Source organism: Triticum aestivum, chromosome 5B, assembly GCF_018294505.1.
Source record: "Triticum aestivum cultivar Chinese Spring chromosome 5B, IWGSC CS RefSeq v2.1, whole genome shotgun sequence".
Classification (NCBI taxonomy): Eukaryota; Viridiplantae; Streptophyta; class Magnoliopsida; order Poales; family Poaceae; genus Triticum; species Triticum aestivum.
Window position 1 is genome coordinate 79,075,759 of NC_057807.1, and position 20,684 is coordinate 79,096,442.

At 47.3% G+C, this 20,684-nt stretch overlaps 1 protein-coding gene across 2 annotated transcripts; it reads right to left on the reverse strand.

The window, feature by feature from the left end:
• Positions 1–4,872: 4,872 nt before the first annotated feature.
• LOC123115726 (reticulon-like protein B18) lies at positions 4,873–7,467 on the reverse strand. Of its 2 annotated transcripts, none has more exons than XM_044536828.1 (8): positions 6,837–7,467; positions 6,594–6,753; positions 6,420–6,494; positions 6,192–6,333; positions 6,020–6,089; positions 5,871–5,936; positions 5,640–5,762; positions 4,873–5,228 (listed from the first exon to the last, which is right to left on the reverse strand). In XM_044536828.1, exons 1-8 carry the CDS (start codon positions 7,384–7,386, stop codon positions 5,173–5,175), a joined length of 1,242 nt encoding a protein of 413 aa, XP_044392763.1. In that variant the 5' UTR covers positions 7,387–7,467; the 3' UTR covers positions 4,873–5,172. The 2 variants fall into 2 exon arrangements, with proteins under 2 accessions (XP_044392763.1, XP_044392764.1); XM_044536829.1 differs by having other exon boundaries at positions 6,192–6,330; positions 6,837–7,465.
• Between the last annotated feature and the right edge of the window lie 13,217 nt (positions 7,468–20,684).

Below are 20,684 nucleotides of genomic sequence, written 5' to 3' on the forward strand. Positions count from 1 at the left end.
AAAGGAACATAGGCAGACTCGTGATCACCGAATTAATAAGAATCAATCGGCCTCCATACGACATGAGATTGCCCTTCCAGCAGCTCAATTTCTTCTCAAATCGATCCTCGATACCCTTCCATTCGCTGTTTGTCAACTTACGATGATGAATGGGGATACCTAGGTAAGTGAACAGAAGTGCTCCCAATTCATAACCGAACAATTGCTTATATGCATCTTGTTCCTCTTTGGCTCTCCCAAAACAGAACAACTCACTTTTATGGAAGTTAATCTTCAGACCGGTCAATTGCTCAAAAAGGAACAACACCAGCTTCATATTTCTTGCTTTTGCCAAGTCATGCTCCATAAAGATGATTGTATCATCAGCGTACTGCAGGATAGATACACCACCATCAACTAGATGAGGCACCAAGCCACCTACTTGGCCGGCCTCCTTTGCCCTACCTATCAGGATTGCCAACATGCAACGACAATGTTGAACAGAATACGAGACATTGGATCACCTTGTCTCAAGCCCTTATGTGTCTGGAAATAATGACCTATATCGTCATTCACTTTAATTCCAACACTCCCTTTTTGCGTGAAGGATTCAACTTGTCATCTCCAAGCTTCATCAAAACCCTTCATGTGTAGTGCCTGTTGAAGGAAAGGCCATTTGACTTTGTCGTACGCTTTCTCGAAATCCACCTTGAAAACAACGACATCAAGTTTTTTCGTGTGAATCTCATGGAGCGTTTCATGCAGGACCACAACCCCTTCGAGGATGTTCCTGTCCGGCATGAAAGCAGACTGAGTAGGCTACACCACAGTATGCGCAATCTGTGTGAGCCTATTCGTCCCGACCTTGGTAAATTTTTTGAAACTAACATTGAAAAGACAGATAGGCTGGAATTGCTCAATCCGCACTGCCTCTGTCTTCTTGGGAAGTAAGGTTATCATTCCAAAATTCAGCTGAAAAAGGTGAAACTGACCAGAGAATAAATCATTGAACAACGGCAAGAGATCTCCTTTAATAATATGCCAACACTTCTTATAGAACTCTGCTGGGAAACCATCCGGGCCAGGAGCCTTATTATTCTTCATCTGGGAAATGGCCTCAAACACCTCTTTCTCAGAAAAAGGAGCAATTAAAATATCATTCTCAACAGCCGTAAGTTGAGGTACATCCTCAATCCTAGACTCATCCAACGACACACAGTTGTCCTCTGGAGGCCCAAACAACTGCTTGTAATACTCAGTAATATAGTGCTTTAAGTTTTCCTGACCAAGAATCGTTCCCTCATCTTGTTCAAGCTGAAAGATCCTCTTCTTTCTATGCTTACCATTGGCAATCAAGTGAAAAAATTGTGTGTTTGCGTCCCCCTGAACGACTCTACGAACCTTAGCCCGAAGCGCCCACTTTAGTTCTTCCTCAGAAGGAGCTCTTTCAGCCTCATTTCCGCATCAAGCTTGGCATGAATCTCCGAGGCTGGCAGGATCATGGTTTCGGCCTTTACATCAAGGGACTGAATAAGCACAAGGAGCTGTTCCTTTTCAACCTTATAAATCCCACTAAGATGCTTAGCCCACCCACGTGGGAAGCTTCTCAAATGCCTAATTTTATTCTGCCAGTGCTCAAGCGCAGACCGGCCTCCTGCATCCATAGCCCATTCTCTGGCTACGAGATCCAAGAAATCTTCTCTCTCAAACCAAGCAAGCTCGAAAGAAAAAACATTTTTATTTCCCAAGTGGGTGGCCTCCCCAGAGTCCAGGAATAATGGCATGTGATCAGAAATACCACGAGTAAGCGCCTGGACTGTAACATATGGGAATTTCTGCTCCCATTCGACGCTAGCCAGGACTCGATCCAGCTTCTCAAACGTCGGATTTGGCAAGGCGTTAGCCCAGGTAAACTTTCGGCCCGAAAGCTCTATCTCACGCAGATCCAGGCTTTCAATGATTGTGTTAAACATGAATGACCATCGGCCGTCAAAATTGTCATTATTCTTCTCATCACTCCTCCTAATGATATTAAAATCACCCCCCACCAGGATAGGAAGTTGTTCAGAACCACAAATCCTAACCAGATCAGCATGGAAATCCGGTTTGAGCTCGGGCTGTGCGGCACCATATACCGCCACCAAAGCCCAGTTAAACCCAGCTGTCTTCGACCTCATCCTAAACTTAACAGCGAAATCTCCCATGACCACGCTTCAGACTTCTAATGAATCACATCTAACTCCGAGTAAAATCCCACCCGATCTTCCTCGCGGAGGTAGACAATGTCAATCGAAATCAATACCCCCCGAAAGAGTATTTAGAAATTGTGGCGAGAAGTCAGCTCTACCCGTTTCCGACAAAGCGATAAAGTCCAACTTATGCTCAATAGAAGCCTCAGCAAGAAACCTTCTTTTAGCCAAGTCCTTTAGACCTCTGCTATTCCAAAAGATGCCTTTCATATCTCATCATGAAATTTTTTAGTTGTTCATATCCGAGCGCTCCTCCGCACTGCGGAAACTGGGTAGATCTTCCGCTTCCATTTGCGTTTAGGAGCATTGAAACTCTCCAGCTGGTCCTCACAACCAGTCACAGAGGTGCGCAATTCCACATTGTCTACTCGCTCATCCTCCTCCTCAGGCTCAGGAGACGGTTGAGCCAGATCCGCACAAAGATTATCGAGCGCCCTGACCCCTAAAGCGTCGATATCTGAATCATTCATGGGTTTGACCATAGCTAAGTTATGAATCATCTCAAGGGCCCGTTCGGCCTCTAAATCCAGCATATCATTAACCGAGGTTGAGATTTCACTATCATTACTACATAGTGAAATTCCTAGCTGATTTGCATTATTGATAATCTCATCATTGGAAAAATGCAAAATAGAATTAGAGGTATTGACTGACATACCAGTAGTGACCTCCACGTCACGAAGCTTGGCTGCCCTCATAGCGCACCGCTGCTGAATGTCGTCCACTTCCAGATGGTCCTGAAGACGGCGACTGATATAGAAATTTGTTTTTAATTGTGCCATCAGAGAAAACCTTGTTTCAGTTGAGATTAATAGTAGTATGCCCTAAAAGACAATTGATAGCACAATAAGAGCAACTCAAACGGACGCGCGCTTTGTCCGCTTTTCATATGTTTGGGTCAGCCAGGCGGACGTGCACGTTCGCATTCTGAAATGGGTCGGCTTGACAGCCCAACGAGGAGGCTGACCCAAATGTACCGGCGTGGAAAAAAAATAGCTCGCACGAAATAAACATAATTAAACATAAGTGACCGGTCGAACGCCGGCCAAAGTCCACTTAAACCTAATTAAACATTAACTAAAACATTTAAAAAGTCTGCGCCCGTCTGCTGCCGCCCTGCACGCTGCCCTAGACATCGTCGGCCTTACCCTTGCCCTTGGCATCGACGCCGCCGTCGCCATCGCCGGTGAGGTCGATGAAGACGGGAGTAGGGCCAGCCCACCCGAACGCTACCTAGTACGCTGCCAGGACAGCCTCCTCCGGCGTCTGCTGGGGCGGCAGCATTGCGGCTAGCCGCGCGCGCTCCTCCTCCTCCTACTCCTCGAGCCGGAGCGCATCCGCGTCACGTTGGAGCATGGCCTCGTAGCGCATCTGCTCCTCACCGCCGGCCTGCTCCTAGCGGAGCCAGTGCGCCTTCCAGCGCTCGAGGTGGGCGGCCTCCTGCGCTAGCGTCGCGGCGAAGTGGGCGGAAGGCGCGCTCACCCACTCGCGGTACTGGCCCGTCCACAAGTAGGCCTCCTCCGGCCAAGTGGGTGGAGGCGGGGAGCGCTTCCGCATCGGCTCCGGCTCCGTCTTGGGCTGGATGGGCGGCGACGGTGGCGGTGGCGGCACTGGGATGGGCTGGAGCAAGCCCTTGCCCTGTCCATCACAGGGCAAGGACTTGCTCCAGCCCATCCCAGTGTGCGTCCTTCTCAAGGCGGCTAGCCTCCAGCGCGTGCTGCAGGGCGTCCTCGAGGGTGGCTTGGTACTCCGCCTCCGCCTCCATGTCCTCCAGCTGTACCTGCGGGGGCGGCGGTAGGAACGGCGGCGGGACGACGTGGAAACCCGAACGCCGTTGCTCCTCGTGTTCGAAGGCGAACCAAGCCTCCCAGTTGGGAGAGTCGGCGGCGCACTCAGGCAGCCAACGCTGCTCCGGCGTGAGCTGCGTGCGGCACCGGCGCACCTCCTCCTTGTGCGCCCGTTGGCTCCGCGGAACCGCCTGCACCGGGATCCGTTGCGGGTCCAGGTGCCAATGGTGCGGCAGCGTGACATCGGAGTACGACAGCGGCTGCCTGTACTCCCAGTGCCACCGTGCTTGGTGCACTGGGATGTGAAGGCGCCGACGATCAGGACGGAAACGTGTCGGCGCCGGAGGAGGGGGACAGGGAGCACGGGAGGACGAGGCGCCGGGGGTGCCCTTGCCCTTGCCCTTGACATTGATGCTGCCAAAGAGGCCCATCGCGCGCTAGGGTTTGCTGTCGTCAGCGAGGAAGCAAAGGGAGTGGTGGGAGGCCAGATGTGGACGGGAGAAGTGGATGAGGCCGGCCCCCGCCGCATGCGTGCTTAAAAAAGGACGCTTCCACTGGCTGACTAGTGGCCCCGCTGTCGGCGGTCGTCATAAATAAGACGACCGGTGGCGGTTGGGTGGTCTAAAGGTGGGCACGCGACGGACGCCGAGGAGACGCACGACGCGTCCACTCCGCGTCGGTGCCGACGTATTTCAGGCGCAATTTTGGGCCAGAAATGGGTCGGCGCGGACGCGATTTGCGTTTGAGTCGGCGCATGGGGCCTCCACTTTCGTCCGCGCCGACCCAAATGGACGCAGGCCGACGAAATTGTTCGCCCCATTGGAGTTGCTCGAAGAAGAATTAGCTTTTGCCAAACGTTCAATGAAATGGCTTATTAATATTATAAAATTGCAGGAGTGGAGAACAATACGGTGGAACTTGTCCTGATCCTGCAATATGCCTCATGTCTACCGCTGCTAGTTCGTTGTTACAGACATCATAGTTAAGTGTACAACCACTAGATGTGGAAGAAATTATTATTGTAAGTAAATAAAAAAATAATCTTTTTACACATCAAAAGCATTCCTGCGGCAAATTCAACTCCGGTCTTCTATGGTTCTACCTCCATTTGCTGTTCTAGTGCTCTTGATCATCTTGGCAACATTCAACTTCCCGGATCACACCAGCCCTGCGGTCTGATGATTGTACCGCAGTATCACTACTGAAATGAAGGCTGCCAGAAAAAGATGCACTTTCATGTTATAATAATGAATTTGCCGCAGTCATGAACGATTTTTCACATTGAATTTGAATTCAACCGGAATCATAAGAAAAGGAATGTTTTCTCACGCACCAAGTGTCTAAAGCTCGCACATGAGATGTTAACACTACCTATCCAATATTGAAAATTGACTTGGGTTTTAGTTTCCTGAAACCCTCCAGGCCATTTCTTTCTAGATTCTTTTGGTGGAGAAAATGACACCATACAGGTGTCAGAATTTACACAACTTTTTCCATGTGCAAATCAAGGCTCATATGGTAAACTTCTTGTCATTTGCTAATAAATATATCATACTTTCATCAGCACTGCATTGGAGCTAAATCTGAAAGATTGCCACCACAAAAAAAGTTTTCCCAACTGTACCTGCCACGAAGCGTGTCTTAACACTAAACAAATTCCAGCAAACTGTCACTGCTGTACCCGCAACGAATTTCTTGCGGGGGCAAGCCTTCCATGCTTCTAGAGCCCGGTCTATCAAATTCTCAGCTGGGGTAAAAAGGGTAGACATCGCTGTTAGTGTTATGCTATGAGTTTGGGTAACAGTAGCCATATATAACAAATAAGGTAATCCAGAGTATGGACTACTAATTATACCTATCACATGAATTTGAGTTGAATAGCAGATATAAAGCTTTGGGAGTGTAAAACTGGTGAAGAAACCTGCAAAAATTCGTGAATAAGAAAATGATATAGGACCGCAGTCATGCTAAGATTGTTCTGCTAGTACTTTATGTCTTTTGTACCTGTGGCTAGAAGCCTCCATACCGTAATCAGACTACCGTATTTTGCGCCGAACAGAAGAACAGGCAATACCTAAGATTCAGATATCAGAGAGACAAAGATTTATAAATTACTTAGGGAAAAAGTTATGCTTCAGCCAGAACGATCCAGTTAGGAATACAATTTAATGCTTACTTTGAGAGTCATCGATGGGTTGCCCGAGAAGATCACTTGTGCCGTGGATATGATGGAGTTAGCAATCGGCAACACAGCTCCGGCAGCACGAATCACATCTTTTTCAGTCAACTGGAAGTTCGTTTCCCTCACCGGCTGCCTGCTACAAAACTGTAATTAATTGCTCGGTTCGAACAGAGTAACGAACTAGTTCTGTGGCACAAATGATCATTGGTTCATACTTCGTACCTCTGTGGCACAGAATCCTTAAAGAAGGCTAGACCCAAAATGATAACGCCCAGCTGACAAAATACAGAAATTGGGCTGCAGAGATGGTCACCGGAAAATTATACGAGATTAGCATAGGAAGAAACATAGAACAGAGTAGAGATTTGAGGTAAAAGAGTAGCAGATCACGCATACCTGAAAGTGATCTCTCTTGAAAAGGAGAAAGATAAGAAGAACATGGATCCCAGCCCGAACCAGAGTGCTGATTTCGCCACGTCCTTCCACACCACTAGCTCGACGACCCTTTCCCAGAGACTTTCCCATCCGGACTGCTCCAGAGCGTCAGTTTCTGTGACTAAAACAACAACAGCAGTTACTAGGAAGTGAGCATTCGGATCTAGCAATGCTTTCTTCAACCAGAAATCTAGCAATGCTCACCATGAGTGGCATCGGCAGGAGCAGGAACCAAGGCCAAACTCATGTCGTCCTCCTTCCCTGGGGCGGCGGCCGCCGCCGCCACCGCCTTGTCCACAGCCACCGCGGCCGCGACCTTGGAGGCCACCCTGGAGGACCTCCTCCTGCGCGCCTTCCTAATGGCTTCCTCCTCCGGCTCGGCCTCCTTCTCCAGCCTCCGCCTCGCCCGCCTCGCGTTCCTCGGCGAGGCCCCCGCGGGCGTCGCGCGCCGCCGCATGGGAGGCGTCCCCGCCATCTCCAGGCTCGAATCCACGCCGCCTGCCCCGGCCGCGCCCCGCTGGCCCGAGCGGGTGCGGCGGGAGGTCGGGGACGGGGACAGCAGGAGCAGCTCGTGGAGCGAGTACCCGCCGGAAAGCTGCAGCGGCGACGGCATGGGCGACCTCTGGCCCGTCGGCTTCGGCGGCGGCGTCGCCATGGGCTCCTCCTCAGCCGCGGGGGAGGGGTGGTGGTACGGAGGCGTCCGGAGCTTCGCGGATGGGGCCGGCGAGGTGGGGTTCATGGCCATGGCCGCCATGTGCTGGTCGATTTGCTTGATTGCTTCGGTCTGTGCGGGTTTGGGTGTGAGTCTTTTGGCGTTTAAAAGTCAAGGGCGGTCATGGAGGAAAGGAAAGCGAGACTACATAGATTCGTTGGGCCCACGTATCAGAGAGGAGGTGCCCGATATAGCCGTTGCGGAGTTCGACAAGCGGCCAGGGCACGTGGCGGGTGTGCTGGGTGACTCGCGAATGGCCCGTTGTGGGGTGGGTCAAGTTTAGGGCCTGCTCGGTTCACATGAATTTGAAAGGAAACTTCGGATCCACTAAAAACGATTTTGACTCAAACAAAAAATAAATAAAAACGATCAAAGTCCCCTAAAAAAATTAAAAAAACAATCAAAGGAAACTTGGAATGAGAGATTCTCACAGGAATTTTCACCTTGAACAATGAAAAAAATTAGCACGCTATATCGGACTTAAAGTTCACTATTAACGTGCTATATCGCACTATAGTGTGTTATTAGTACAAAAATTGCGCACTGATTCATTTAGCGAGCCATTTGTCGACATTTTTCAGTGCCCTTGTTGCGTTCAACACGAAGGAAGAACCGTGATGAATAGTAAAATGCAGGAAAGTTCCTCTATTCATACAAATTTCACAAGAATCCAAACACTCACCCGGAGGCAATTTTCCCTGAGGCCCGATGCAATTCACCGGAAGAGCACGTAGATAGAATAATTTTTAGGGGGCCTTTTGATTAGCAGAATTTCAAAAACGAAAGAATATGAAAACATAGGATTGACCAGCAAAAGGGGAAACATATAATTGCCATGTCATGCTCATTTGAATCCTATATAATTTACTTTTGCATGATTGCATTACAGGAAAACAAAGGATTCTTTCGAGGGTTTCAGTAATTGCTATGTCTTTTATGAAATGTAGAATAAATAAATCCTTAGGAAAAATCCTATCGAATTTGCTCTTACAAATCAAACAACGAACATAGAAAACATTCGAAGGATTCCAATCCTTCAAAATTCCTAGAAAAATCTTTTAAATTGAAGGAGCCCCGAACAGTGCATAGGCGGAGAGAGAGAGAGAGAGAGAGAGAGAGAGAGAGAGATAGATAGATAGATAGATAGAGAGAGAGAGAGAGAGAGAGAGCAGACCCCATAAAGAATTCTAAGAAAGTATTATTTTTGCGAATCAAAAAACACTACTTCTAAAGAAGTATTGTCTGCTACTTTTTTCAAAGAGCTAATAGCACCACAAGTCCTAAAAATTGCTTAAAGTCATGAAAGTTCAAACAATATGCATTTATGCTCCCATAGGCCTAATCTGATTTACAAAACAACATTTTTTTCTATGAAAAAGAATCCAGTGGAATCAGTCGATTCATTTTGACTTGAAGCTAGTGATCCATAGAATAAAGTTTGGTTCCTTGTTATTTTAGTTTGCATTTGTTTTACCAAACGTTGATTCTGCATGTGTTTGGATGTCTGTATTGAGTTCTCTGTATTGGATTTGGTATTGGGCTGCCCCAATTCAGGTGTTTGGATGTACTCTAAAATAGCAGACCGAAATGGTAAGGAAAAAGTTCAAAACAAATCTTGAACTTGTATACAAAAGCTAAATCGAACACCGAACTTTCTATCCCAGAAATTAGCACACCGAACTTTTTGATCCCGGTATATTTTAAACCTTGAGGGCGTTTAGCTGGTATTTGCTGACGTGGCAAGGATCGTTGACTAGGCTGGCTCGTTCTGCTATCTTTTTTTTCCTTTTTTTACATTTTCATAATGATAATAAAATTGTTTACATTTTCGTAATGAAAATAAATATTTTTTTAAAATATACGTGAACCCACTTTTCATATATTAGGTGCGACAAAAATAGAAGCAACAGTGCGCTTGTGATAGGTCCCCAACTAGCTAGGGACCTGGAACTCGCGGCGGCCGGACATAGCCAATCGCCATGACGGCTTCTCGTCATTATAAATTGCACATTGCATATAAGGACAGAGAGGAACGTTTATATATGAACACATTTTTTTAAAACCGTTGAAACATTGCTTGGAAATTTTTTTTGAACAATTTTAAAATAACGAATATTTTTTAACAAAAATAATGTACGAAATTCCAAAAAAAATCGAAAATGTGACAGGGTAACATTATCTCAAATATACATTTTATAAAACCATATGAACATTTTTTTTACATTGTTTAAGAAAACATTTGTTCAGGTTTCAATATTTGTTGCATTTTTGCTAAAAATGTTTATGTTCCAAATAATGTTCGCTTTTTCAAAATTGATTGTGTTTTCAAAAAAAATGTTCTTTAAAAAAGTATTCAGAATTTTTAGAAAGTGTTCTTTTTTTTGCGGGGAAAAAGGAATTCATTAATTAAGTGGCAGCCATGTCTGCATTACATAGGTCCGAAACCTCGTCCGGTCCAGAATGAAGCCACACCGCAGTGCGCTTTTTTATTCGACCAAAGTTCGCTAAAATGACTAACCGTGTTTTGTTCACGCCTCGCACTTAAAAAAATGGATATTTCAAAAGTTATTCGGGCCTACACGTTTCCAATATACGTTTGCCCTAACAGATATTTTTCAAATCTTTTCTTTTTGTGCCCAAAGATACTTTCAAATCTGGACGCTACGATATGTGGTTACATTTCCCGGGCCTCTAATTATAGCACTAACAGCCAATGGTTCTAGTGGCTAGCACGGGTGGAGTTTGAACCTCGTGGGCGCAAGTTCCATTACTCCAGAGTTAAGAAAAATTTTGAGAAGGGGGGGGTTGTTATTTTTACTTCCGTGTTTACAAAAGAGGAAAAGAAAAATCGGGTTGTGTCTGTTGGGCCGGCCCAGTCGCGAGCGCACTCAACTTTCGCGGGGCTCGACGTGCCACGTAGATAGTCCCTGTTTGGGAACATGCTCAAGGTTTAAAATAGACCAGGATTAAAGAGTTTGTTGTGCTGATTTCCGGGATTAAGAGTTTGGGGTTTGAATTATTTTTTGTCTACAAGTTCAAGGTTTATTTTAGACTTTTTCCAAAATGGTAATGAATACGCAGTAGTTTTTGCTCGCACGCGCCCACTCCTCGTGGCAATTCGAAGGGCCGCAGCTCCGATTTCAGCCGAATTGGCTCAAGCCCGCAAAAGAAAACGGTTCGGGCCTCTCTTTCGTCCATTCGGTCCTCCGCCACGAGACAGAGTACTGCGGCACCCAGGCAGCGCCCAGGCGAATCGAAGACGACGGTGCCCTGCAGATCGACGCCTCCCCGTCCCCCTTTTCCTCCGCCATCGATCCTTCCTCTCCTCCGGCTCCCCTTCCCGTTGTCTCAGGCCATGCTCGCCGCGGCCAAATCCCATCTGGCCTCTGATGGATGCGCTGCAGTGCCCGTCGGCGCCGGCCCTTCCGTTCGTCCCCGGCGCTGTGGTGACCCACCGCCGGAGACCATTTCCTCTCCCTCGGGCCTCCTCAGCCGAGACACGGCTCCCCTTCTTCCTGGTCCTCCTCTGCCCAGCTAGCTATCACCGGATCCCAAGACGGCTCCCCTTCTTCCTGCATCAACACGACTCCCCTTCTTCCTCCAACATTCTTTTTTTTCCAGAAAAAACTTCCAATCTATTCATCTTCAATCATGGTAGTACAAACGAACACTAAAAATAATAAAAATTATATCCACATCCATAGACCACCTAGCAACGACTACAAGCACTGAAGAGAGCCGAAGGCGCGCCGCTGTATTCACACATTATACAACTTCTGTATTGATGCATATACTATTGTTGGTATGCAATTCCATAGTTTGACATTCAAACATGATTCCCTATTGAAACCTCAGTAGGATTCCGTGAGCCAATTTAGTTAACATCCAAACAAGTGAATTCGTATTCATTCTCATTATAGTTTTCTGGCTGAAATGAAATTGAAACCAATACAATACAGAGGTCTCTAATACAGACATCCAAACACCGCGTTAAAATAAGCGTGGAAAGGAAAACCCGCTAAGGCCTTGTTCGGTTAGGCAGGGTTTGGAGATGTTTGAAAGGGATTGGAGAGGATTAAATCCCTTGCAAGTTAAAATCCTTGTCAAACCTCTTCAATCCCCTCCAATCCCTGTAGCGAGGGGATTAAACGAACAGGGCCTAAAGGAAACAAATGCAGAGGAAAACGACCCGTGTCACATGATTTTGGCATTTTGCAAGTGTGTACTCTACAAGCCTTGGGTCAAGATTAGCAACCGGTGTGACAGGCCTAGGTGTTCGGTTAATTTGGTAATATAGTTTGGTTAACATGGTATTTTGGTAAGGACGGTTCTTGTACTTTGGTAAATACGGTATTAATGGAGAATATGATTCGGTTTGGTAAATACCATAGTAGTATATTTTTTTGCGGGGTACCATAGTAGTATTTTGGTATGATGAAAATAATAATAGTATTTCGGTACAGTTTCGATAAATACCTTATTAACTAACCTAAATGCTAAAAAGCAAGTGGATGCTGGTTGTCACGTTCGAGCACACACCTTTTATCACCGTCCGATCTCGTCGGCCCACGCGCGATTGAGCCCAGGTCTTCCCTGGTCAGGACGGACAGTTCGGCCTCCCCGCAACACCTATGCACCTGGGAGGGCCCACCACTACCCACACGTCTCGTCCGTTGGCGTGGTATTCGAAACTGCTCAGAGAGCCACCGCTATCCCACCGGCCCAATCCCCCCAATCCCCCCAATCCTGATGCGGAGCATCCCACGATCATCCCCATGGACATATCTACATCTCCTTCGACACCACTTGGACCTATGACAAGAGCTCGAGTGAAGGCTGTCGAAGATAAGGTGAACTCGCTCCTCTCCGAAATACCCATTTCTTCACATGAGTCATGGCTACTACCTCAAGCGGAAACACTATGTGTGACCAGGTACTTCAAAGAAGGCCATGGAACGGCTGCACTCAATGGCCAAGACGGTGAGGATTCCGAGCGTGAAGGCCAAGAAGAAGAGACATCGAAAGGCGCTATAGCCACCGGACGACCGCTGGCCACCGGACGTCCGATGCCTGGAGTTCGGCCTGGCCAAATACCAGCCGACGCATGCTACAGCGGGCGGACGACCGGTCCGAACCGCATGTTCGACGACATCCCAGCGAGCGGACGACCGACCACACCAGATGTCCGGCAACTGCACTTCCGAGAGGATATTAACGGAAGACCGAAGCCACCGGACGTCCCGCGCACCTGCATCCGAGCCAAATTAGCAGATGTCCGATCCTATCGGACGTCCGGACCTCCGTGAGCGACCGGACGATCGGTAGAGACCGGACGTCCGCTGCCTGTGTGCCCGCAGCCTCGGGCCGATGCCCTTGTACCCCTTCACTTCGACCCCCATTTGCACTGTGACTATAAATAGACCTCTCTCATCTCCTAGCTAGGGTTAGCATTGGTTTAGCTCATATTTGTGTGAGAGCCTTGCTCGTCCATTTGGTTACTTCTCCTTGGAGCTCAGGACCTCTTCGGAGAAGATCCCCCAAGCGGATTCAAGACCCCTTCAAGGGAAGAATCTTAGAGACCTCCTCACGGAGAAGAACCGGTTACCCTTTGTATCGTCCCTTGTTGATCGTGGATCTTGTATCACTTTGTGCCTCGATGATCTAGCGCATGTGTGACTTTATTCTTGTTTGTCGAGTGTTCTCTCATGTTTTTCCCTCGTTCCCCTCTTCGTGTTCGTCGTGTTCGTGGTAGGATTCCCCTCCAAACGTCAAAGATCGACCACTAGGGTTCCATCCTATATCATATGGTATCATGAGCCACGTTGTTCACGTTTTTGGAGCCCCTACCCCGTGTTTTCTAGCTTGATTTCGTTGATTTCATCCAAATTTGGAAAATCCCCACCAAAAATAGCCCCAATTTTTTTTGTGATTTGTTGGTGCGATGAAGTTTTGTTGGATTTGATCCATGGATTTGTGTTGCGACGTGTGATCTAGCTTTCCCCAATCTTCCCCACCCTTTTCATCCAAAAAATCGCTCAGATTTTACCTCTCCACCATCTTCCACCTCGAAAACGAGCTGTTCATCCCATGCCCGAAATCGCCCAGGCACCGGACGACCGCTGGGTACCGGACATCCGGTGACCGGACGACCGCTAGCCCCTGGACGCCCGTTGGACCCTGACGAAATTGAACATTCTCAGTTTAGTTCCCCCCCATTCCTCCACCACTTCCACATATGCTCTTGCATACCATAACCGTTTTCCTCAACCACCATCGCTCACCCGTTTCGCACTCCGACAAGTTTTGAAATGTTTTGGTCTTTGAGATTTTTGAGTCGTGGTTCTCGTGTCCTATTGTGTTTTGACTATATAGGTACGGTTCGACACCAACATCACCACCGCTCATCTTCGCACAGGACTCGTCATCGCCAAGGACGGTAACCTCGACGACATCTTTGTCATTTCCTTGCCATTGCATTGATAACCACATAGCCTTACTTTTGCGTTGCTTACCCATCGAGACTAGCCATTGAGTATTGCCGGCAACGTGACTTGTGCACATTAGTGATCATACTCCATAGCATACATACCATATCATAGTGGTACATCTCTTGGTATCCTCTTTTGTGTCACAAAGTTGTCATTGCATACACAATTGCTATCTTGGTTCGTGAGGTTTTGCATGAGAAAAGAGCTCAAAAGTGAAAGAGCCAAACAAGCTTTTAAGAAAAGACGAAAAGATAAGCAAAGAGCTTATAAGCAAGAGCCGTAGCATCATACTATATTTAAGATTGTCATATCCAATCATCTTGGATCATACCATCGGAACACCATACATATAGCATACTTGGGATAGAGGTCGTTGCATTTTTGCCTAGTAGGTTGTGCACAAGTTTCGTATCCACCTATTGTGCAATCATGCTAGCGTCTCTCTAGTGTTGTGCAACAAGAGCATTTTCGTGGACTCCACATTTTGGTTCATTTTTGGTTTGCACAACCCCACTTATCATTTTGTGTGTGTGTTTCCGTGTACCACTCCTTGCTTGGTCTACTTGTTGCATTTGCAAATTTGTGAATCTTTTCCAACATTACTGAAGCTCACTTACAATTGCATCAAATTTTGTGCCACCATCCTAACCAAGCTCCACCATAAGCTTTTACTTGTGTAGGTGTGAGAACCGACAAGAATTGGTACCAATTGTGCTATTTCATTGTCCGCGTTTGAGTGATCATTGATCCATCTTCAACATCGGTCAAGGTACATTTGGTATAAGTTCTTCTGTTTCTCCAACTCACATTTTGCTTGGAATGATGGATAGGCCAAGTTCTTCTACCAACCCACTCTTCATTGAGCAAGACGACGACATGTCCTCATTTGTCACCAAGAGCCACCTCCTTGGTGCACAACGAGCGTTGCATCAAGAGCGACAAGCAATGAGCGACCACATCGACAATCTCGCCACCGACTTGCGACTCTCCGAGCAGCGAACAAGAGACTACTTCGACAACAAGCTCGACGCTCACAAGCAAGAGAATGATGCAAAAATGGATGAGATCCGTGCCTTGTTGGTGAACCGCCATCCGTCAACTTCTTCATACTCAAGACGGAGCCGCTCAAGTCGACACTCCGACGACACCCTCTCCGGCTCAAGTACACCGACATCAAACATTCTTCTCCGAGCCGCGCGTCAAGACTGCCATGCATCTCGCAATCCTCTACATGACAACCATTCACAAGAGCAAGTCGACGAACAAGTACTTCGTCCTCAACCACACCAAGTTGCTTTTGCACAAGATCAAGAACGACAATGTCAACGTCACCAAGAGGAAGAGCGAGCGCGACAACATCAAGATGAACAAGACGCCAAGGATCAACGTCTCCAACAACAACAACATGAAGCACAAGATCTTGAGGCGCAACATGCCCTTCAAGAATCAAGTCGAGCCATTGCCAACCGCAACCGCGATAGGCGGAATCAAGAGGAAGCACTTTGAGAAGAAATCCAAGAGCGGAACAACCAACCGAGAGTGCAACGTCAAGTTCCTCAAGCTCCTCCACAAGCTCGACAAGCTCCTCCACAACCTCAAGTTCAACAAGAGCAAGACGACTATGGACATCCTCTGCACCAAGAGCAACATGAAGTTGATAATACTCCTCGTCAAGGGCGTCATCATCACCGTCGACAACAACACAATGAAGAGTAATGCTATGGCAAGCTAAAGTTCACCATGCCCAAGTTCAATGGAAGTAATGACCCCGAAGAGTACCTCTCATGGGCATTGAAGGTTGACAAAATCTTTCGCACAACTATGAGGAAGAGAAGAAGATCGCTATGGCATCACTTGAGTTCCAAGACTATGTGCTCATATGGTGGGAACAAGTCCTTGATCGCTGAGAAGCAAGAGGTGAACCACCAATCACCACTTGGGCTCAAATGAAAGATGTCATGCGAGCACGTTTTGTGCCCACCTACTAAAACCGTGGTCTTTTCAAGAAGCTCCAACTCCTCAAACAAGGAACAAAGAGTGTTGAAGAATAGTACAAAGAAATGGAGATAGCCATGATACGAGCCAATGTCGCGGAAGATGATGAGCAAACTATGGCACGTTTCTTGAATGGTCTCAATCATCCCATCAAGAAGATTGTCGACTTCCAACCCTACTCCAACCTCATTGAGCTCGTGCATCAAGCTACCAAGGCGAAACGTCAAGTGCAAGATGACTTCAAGTACGCCAAGTACTTATCCAAGACCTACGACTTCTCCAACAACCAAGCTTCAACGACTCCAATTTCTACCTCAACCAAGCCATCTACAAGCAATGACGACAAGTTGAGTTACAAGAAAACTTTGACAACATCAAGTCGTCTTCCTCCTACTACAAGCAACTTCAAGCCGCGCGCTTCATCATCTACTCCAACCGATGAGACCGTCAAGACAAGCTCCTTCAAGTGTTTCACTTGTGGCGGCCGAGGCCACAAGGCTTTTCAATGTACAAACAAGCGCACCATGATCCTCAACGACGACGGAACCTATGACTCCATGAGTGAAGAGGAAATGGAAGCCCTTGAGCAAGTGGCCATGCACCGGCGCGTGAACAAAGACGAAGATGATCAAGTCTTTTGTGATGAGGATTCAAGCCCCGCTCTCTTTGTCTCCAAGGTCTTGACCCTTTAACATCAACAACATGAAGACCAAAGATGCAACATCTTCCACACAAAGGCTGGCATCAATGGAAGGTCCATCAAGGTCATCATCGATGGAGGTAGTTGTCACAACTTGGCAAGTGAAGAACTATGCTCCAAGCTACAATTGGTCAAGATGAAGCACCCGCACCCCTACAAGGTCCAATGGCTTAGCGATTCTGGCACTATACGAGTGGAGCACATGGTCCAAGTTTCCTTCAAAATTGGAGCATATGAAGACACTTTGGAGTGTGATGTCGTCCCGATGTCCGTTTTCCACCTCGTTCTTGGTCGACCATGGCAATTTGACAGCGGCGTCATCCACAATGGGCGTACCAATCACTATAGCTTCAAGATGAAAGGGGAGGAATATGTGCTACGACCTATGTCTCCTAGTCAAGTGATCACTGACAAGCCAGCCACCCATCATGGAGAAAAGAGTGAGAGAGTGATCCACCCAAAAGAAAGTGAGAGCCAAAAGCCAAAACCGAGTACCTCCACGATGAGCGACAAGAAAAACCTCATCCTATTTGCCACCAAAAGTGAGATGAGAGAAGTGTGTGAGAACCCATCGAGTGTTATGCACTTTTTCCTTGTGTGCAAGGACGAGGCACCAAAAACTAACACTTCTCACGATCTACCTTTAGTGTTATCTTCTCTTTTGCAGGAATTCCAAGATGTTTTCCCCGATGAGCTACCTCCAGGTCTACCTCCTCTACGCGGCATTGAACACCGAATTGACCTCATCCCCGGAGCACCTCTACCAAACAAGGCTCCCTACCGCGTCAACCCCGAAGAAACTAAGGAGATCCAACGGCAAGTATAACAACTAATCAACAATGGACATGTACGTGAAAGCTTGAGCCCTTGTGCCGTTCCGGTTATACTTGTGCCCAAGCAAGATGGTAGTTACCACATGTGTTCCGATTGTAGACCCATCAATGCTATCACCGTTCGTTATAGGCATCCCATTCCTCGCCTAGATGATATGCTAGATGAACTTAGCGGTGCCACCATTTTCTCCAAAATTGATCTTAAAAGTGGCTATTATCAAATACGCATACAAGAAGGTGATGAATGGAAAACCGCTTTCAAAACAAAATTTGGCTTGTACGAGTGGTTGGTCATGCCTATGGGTTTGTTAGAAGCTCCCGGTACTTTCATGTGTCTTATGCATTTTGTGCTTAGCCCTTACATTGGAGTGTTTGTTGTGGTTTAATTTGATGACATACTTGTTTTTAGCAAATCCATGAAAGATCTTTTGAATCATGTTAGGGCTGTTTTGCAAACTCTTCGCAAGGAACATCTTTATGCCAACATGAAAAAGTGCACATTTGGTGTTGAAAAACTTGTTTTCTTGGGTTTCGTTGTTTCCTCAAAGGGTGTCCATGTTGATGAATCTAAAATTGAAGCAATTAAAACTTGGCCCCAACCCACTAATTTGCAATAAGTGCGTAGCTTTCTTGGCCTTGCGAGTTTCTATCGTCGCTTTGTGAAAGACTTTAGCACCATCGCCGCACCTTTGCATGCCTTGAATAAGAAAAATGCTCCTATTGTTTGGGGACATTTGCAATCTACCGCTTTTGATGAACTCAAATATTTGCTTACTCATGCTCCGATTCTTGCTTTGCCCAACTTTGACAAAACTTTTGAGGTTCATTGCGATGCAAGTGGTACCGGAATTGGAGGAGTTTTGATGCAAGAAAAACGAGCAATTGCATATTTTAGTGAAAAACTCTCCGGTGCTCAACTTAACTATCCCATCTATGACAAAGAATTGTATGCTTTAGTACGTGTGTTACATGTTTGGGAACATTATCTTAGACCGCATGAGTTTGTCATACGTACCGATCATGAAACACTTAAGTACTTAAAACGTCAAACTTAGTTGAACAAGCGTCATGCCAAATGGAGTGAATTTATAGAGTCTTTTCCTTATGTCATGAAGTACATCAAGGGTAAGGAAAATGCAGTGGCAGATGCCCTTTCATGCATATGCACGCTTGTCACTAAACTTGAGTTGAATGTTATTGGCTTTGAGCACATAAAAGACTTGTATGTGAATGATCCTACCTTTCCTATTCCTTATGCTAAATGTTTAACGCATACATCTTGGGAATGATATTACATCAAGGATGATTATCTTATGAGAGCTAACAAACTTTGCATTCCCGAGTCTTCTCTTCGTTTGCTCCTTTTGCAAGAGGATCATGGAGGCGGACTCATGGTACACTTTGGACGCGACAAGACTTTTGCAACACTCTCCGAGAACTACTTTTGGCCCAAGATGTTCCGCGACGTCTCACGCTTCACCAACCGATGCTCTACATGTCGCAAAGCTAAGTCTAAAGCTCAATCCCATGGTCTTTACATGCCTCTTCCTATTCCTTATCAACCTTGGGAAGACATTAGCATGGATTTTGTACTTGGTTTGCCTAGAACTCAAAATGGAAAGGATTCCGTGTTTGTCGTTGTGGATCAATTTTCTAAGATGGCACATTTCATTCCATGCAACAAGATAGACGATGCTTCACATATTGCGAATATCTTTTGTAGGAAAATCTTGCGACTCCATGGAGTACCAAAGACAATCGTCTCAGATCACGACGTCAAGTTCTTGAGTTACTTTTGGAAGACGCTATGCACCAAGCTCGGAATCAAGCTCTTATTCTCTTCGGCATACCATCCTCAAACTGACGGCCAAACAGAGGTGACGAACCATACACTCTCCACTCTACTTCGCGTGTTGATGAAGAGGAACATCAAGGAGTGTCTACCCATCACCGAGTACGCCTACAACCGTGCAAGACATTCAACTACTGGCAAGTCCCCCTTCGAGGTCGTCTATGGCTTCAACCCATTGTCCCCATTGGACATTCTACCTCTTCCACTACAAGAGCGCACCAACATGGATGCGAGTGCACGCGCGAGCTACCTCAAGAAGGTGCATGAAGATACAAGGAACACCATCGAGCACCAAGTACAACGACTCGCGACCAAGCTCAACATCAACAAGCAACCTATGATATTCAACATTAGCGATCTATGTGGCTACACCTTCACAAGAACCGCTTCCCCAACGAACGCAAGTCCAAACTTCTACCTCAAGCCGATGGATCCTTCAAGGTGCTAGCACGCTACAACAACAACGCCTACAAGATCGACCTCCCACGCGACAAGTACAACGTGAGCGACATCTTCAATGTCGAGGACCTCTCGCCATACCATGGTGATGAAGCTTTCGATCTGAGGTCGGATCTTTCCCAAGGGGGGGGAGGAGATGATGTGGAGCATCCCACGATCATCCCCATGGACGTACCTACATCTCCCTCAACACCACTTGGACCTATGACAAGAGCTCGAGCGAAGGCTATCGAAGATAAGGTGAACTCTCTCCTCTTCGAATTACCCCTTTCTTCACATGAGTCATGGCTACTACCTCAAGCGGAAACACTATGTGTGATCAGGTACTTCGAAGAAGGCCACGGAGCAGCTGCACTCAATGGCCAAGACGGTGTTGACTCCGAGCATGAAGGCTAAGAAGAAGAGACGCCAAAAGCCGCTACAGCCACCGGGCGACCGCTGGCCACCGGACGTCCGGCGCCGGGAGTTCGGCCTGGCCAAGTCCCAGCCGACGCACGCTACAAAGAGCGGATGACCGGTCCGAACCGGAAGTCCAGAGACATCCCAGCGAGCGGACGACCGGCCACACCAGGTGTCCGACAACTGCAATCCGAGAGGATATTAATGGAAGACCGAGGCCACCGGACGTCCGACGCACCTGCACCTTAGCCAAATTAGTGGATGTCCGATCCTACCAGACGTCCGAACCTCCATGAGCGACCGGACAACCGGTAGAGACCGGACATCCGCTGCCTGTGTGCCCGTAGCCTCGGGCTGATGCCCTTGTACCCCTTCACTTCGACCCCCACTTGCACTATGACTATAAATAGACCTCTCCCACCTCCTAGCTAGGGTTAGCATTGGTTTAGCTCATATTTGTGTGAGAGCCTTGCTCATCCACTTGGTTACTTCTCGTCGGAGCTCACGGCCTCTTCGCAGAATATCCCCCAAGCGGATTCAAGACCCCTTCAAGGGAAGAACCTTCAAGACCTCCTCACGGAGAAGAACCGGTTACCCTTTGTATCGTCCCTTCT